A 2,500-nucleotide genomic window follows, 5' to 3' on the forward strand; every position below is an offset into this window, starting at 1 on the left:
AAAACACACAGGGACCTGCTCAGATTCAGCCAAACGATGCATGGGTGGCTGACAACCATCACAGTCACAGTCTCTGTCGTTTTTCCTCAGTGAGATGAGACCCGTACAGGCCCCATTCATAATCTGACTTGTACTTCAATGTTTAATGACTCTTTCAATGTTTATGTGATAGAGAGAGAGAGAGTGGGAGGGAGGGGGAGATAGAGATGAATGATATAAATAATTCAAAAGTGTGTGTTTGGTTGTTGTATGAAAGGAGAGAACGCGGTGACACCGTCTGTGCGCGGAGATTAATGTTTGTTTGAACAGTGTTGTGTTTAACTATGACTTGACCCTCGATGCCTGAGGGCCATGTTCCTCTTTTACTGAAAGTTGAAGAGAGATTTGTAGAGTTTCATCTCTCTCTCTCTCTCTCTCTCTCTCTCTCTCTTTCTCCTGACCCTCAGCTGTCTCTTCTCTTGTCTTGCTTTGTCTGGCTGGTGGTAGCATCAGACGGTGGCTGAGGCAGAACAGGGGTTGAGGTAACTTGGGTTTTGATTGGCTCCTGGCTAAGATGAAGGATGAAGTCAGGGTGGGGCTGACGCTTTCAAAACAATGAGTCCCATCTGTTCTCTGGAATTGTGTGCCAACACGCACACACCCACACACCCACACACACACACACACACACACACACACACACCATTACCTTCTCCGTCGGCACAGTATGCTTCACCCACAATAGCCTGACAACATCACCTTCCCCCTGCCCCACCCAAAGCAACTGCTGGAATGGGAATACTGCCATGACACACACACACACACACGCACACACACACACACGCACGCACGCACGCACACACACACACACAAGTGCACACAAGCTTACAAAGGTGCTATCTTATATTTTTTTTGGTGATTTTCATTACATGTTTGCTGAGGTTAGGTAGTGCGTAGTATTCAGCCCACGAAACTGGGTAGTTTGTTAACGACTGTTGAATTTGGATTATTTAACTGTCACTGTTGTAAACTGGCATTAGCCTGGAAACACACAAGGCTACCAATTTATTCTGCAGGCCAAGGCTTACTCTCAGCTCCCCTCTGCTGTTCTTTTCACTTTTCTGCGTGACTCATTTCCAGAAGTTACCTCAGAAAATACCAGAAAATGTCTGGCCTTAAAATGAGGCAGGGTGGAAGAGGCAGGTGACGCGGGAGAGATTCAGCAGCTGAGGCTCGCTAATGTTAGCGTTATTGTCACGCGTTCCGTCAACAGGACGTGTTGGTTTAGCTGGAAAGGGGCCGTTTTGAAGCGATGATGAATGTTGTGTCAGAACACATTGAGTGTGACAGGACGTAGTCAGTCTACCTGCTGATAGCTGATTGGTGGTGGCAGGTTGAGTTTAAGAAGCCTCCAGCGTGTGTCACCTCTGTTTGAGTAACGTCTCTCTCTCTCTCTCTCTCTCTCTCTCTCTCTCTCTCTCTCTCTGCAGTGACGGGCTTCCCGTACCCAGCCACGGGGGCAACGGTGGCATACAGAGGTGCCCATTTGAGAGGACGGGGACGCGCAGTCTACAACACGTTCCGCGCTGCACCCCCTCCCCCTCCGATTCCTGCCTACGGAGCGTGAGTTATCTTATTACCTTCGCTGCCACGCAACGTAAACACGAATACGCTTCCGTAGTATGTTGTATGTTCCATACACTCCTTCATACCACACCCAAAAAACGGTCACGAGGCAAACCAACGAGTCTGTAACACAGCTGTGCCAACATTAGCAGCTAACACTAACTCTTACTAGCATGAAGTAACGTAAGGTTAGAACTACTAATGCGCATTAAATGTTTGCATTACTGCCAACATTACCATGCATTTATGTGCACTTTAAAGGTAACCATAAGATACAGTAATATTAGCATTGAAGGTAAAAGTGACATGTCATAATATTAGCATGACTAGTAACACGCGCACCAGTTAAAACTAGCGTGTTAGGACAGGTTGGGCTGAGCTAAATTGTAACAGGGTGATATAAGGCTTTTAAAATAAATATCTGTTGGTTCTCTCTCAGCCATAAGCTAAATTTCTACACCACAGAGAACGAGAAGCCCCTGAAACCAGCTGTAGATAGCATGAGGCAGATTGATTTATGTGTTATGTGCTGTGGTGACTAGCTGACCCACGGAACGTGACCGAGGAGTCAGCATCACAAACCAGCAGCTCTTTCCTAATAGAGCAGAAAATTGCGCTTTGATTTGAAAAACACCCACTCTCTTCTCATTGTTCACAGTCATTTCTCATGTCACTCTCAGCACAGTGTTTTTGTTTTTTTTGTTTTTGTTTGTTTGTTTGGGGGGGGGTTGTTTGTTTGTTGTTTGTTTGTTAGATTTTTTTGGGGGGGGGGGGTAACTTGTGCATGAGCAACTTTGTGATTATTTCTGTTCAAACTCCAACATATACACACACAGAGAGAAAAAGGAAACAATACAATCGTGACACTAATGCATTACGCTCTGTTGTGTGTGTG

General features: G+C 45.9%; 1 protein-coding gene across 1 annotated transcript in view; it reads left to right on the forward strand.

Moving 5' to 3' along the window:
• Positions 1 to 2,500, forward strand: part of rbfox3a (RNA binding fox-1 homolog 3a) — a 130,647-nt gene that overhangs the window by 118,307 nt on the left and 9,840 nt on the right. The window contains exon 7 of the mRNA XM_030774474.1: positions 1,416 to 1,602. Coding sequence (XP_030630334.1) covers positions 1,416 to 1,602 — 187 coding nt within the window. The remainder of the gene's footprint in view (positions 1 to 1,415; positions 1,603 to 2,500) is intronic.

This window comes from Chanos chanos, chromosome 5 (assembly GCF_902362185.1).
Source record: "Chanos chanos chromosome 5, fChaCha1.1, whole genome shotgun sequence".
NCBI lineage: Eukaryota > Metazoa > Chordata > Actinopteri > Gonorynchiformes > Chanidae > Chanos > Chanos chanos.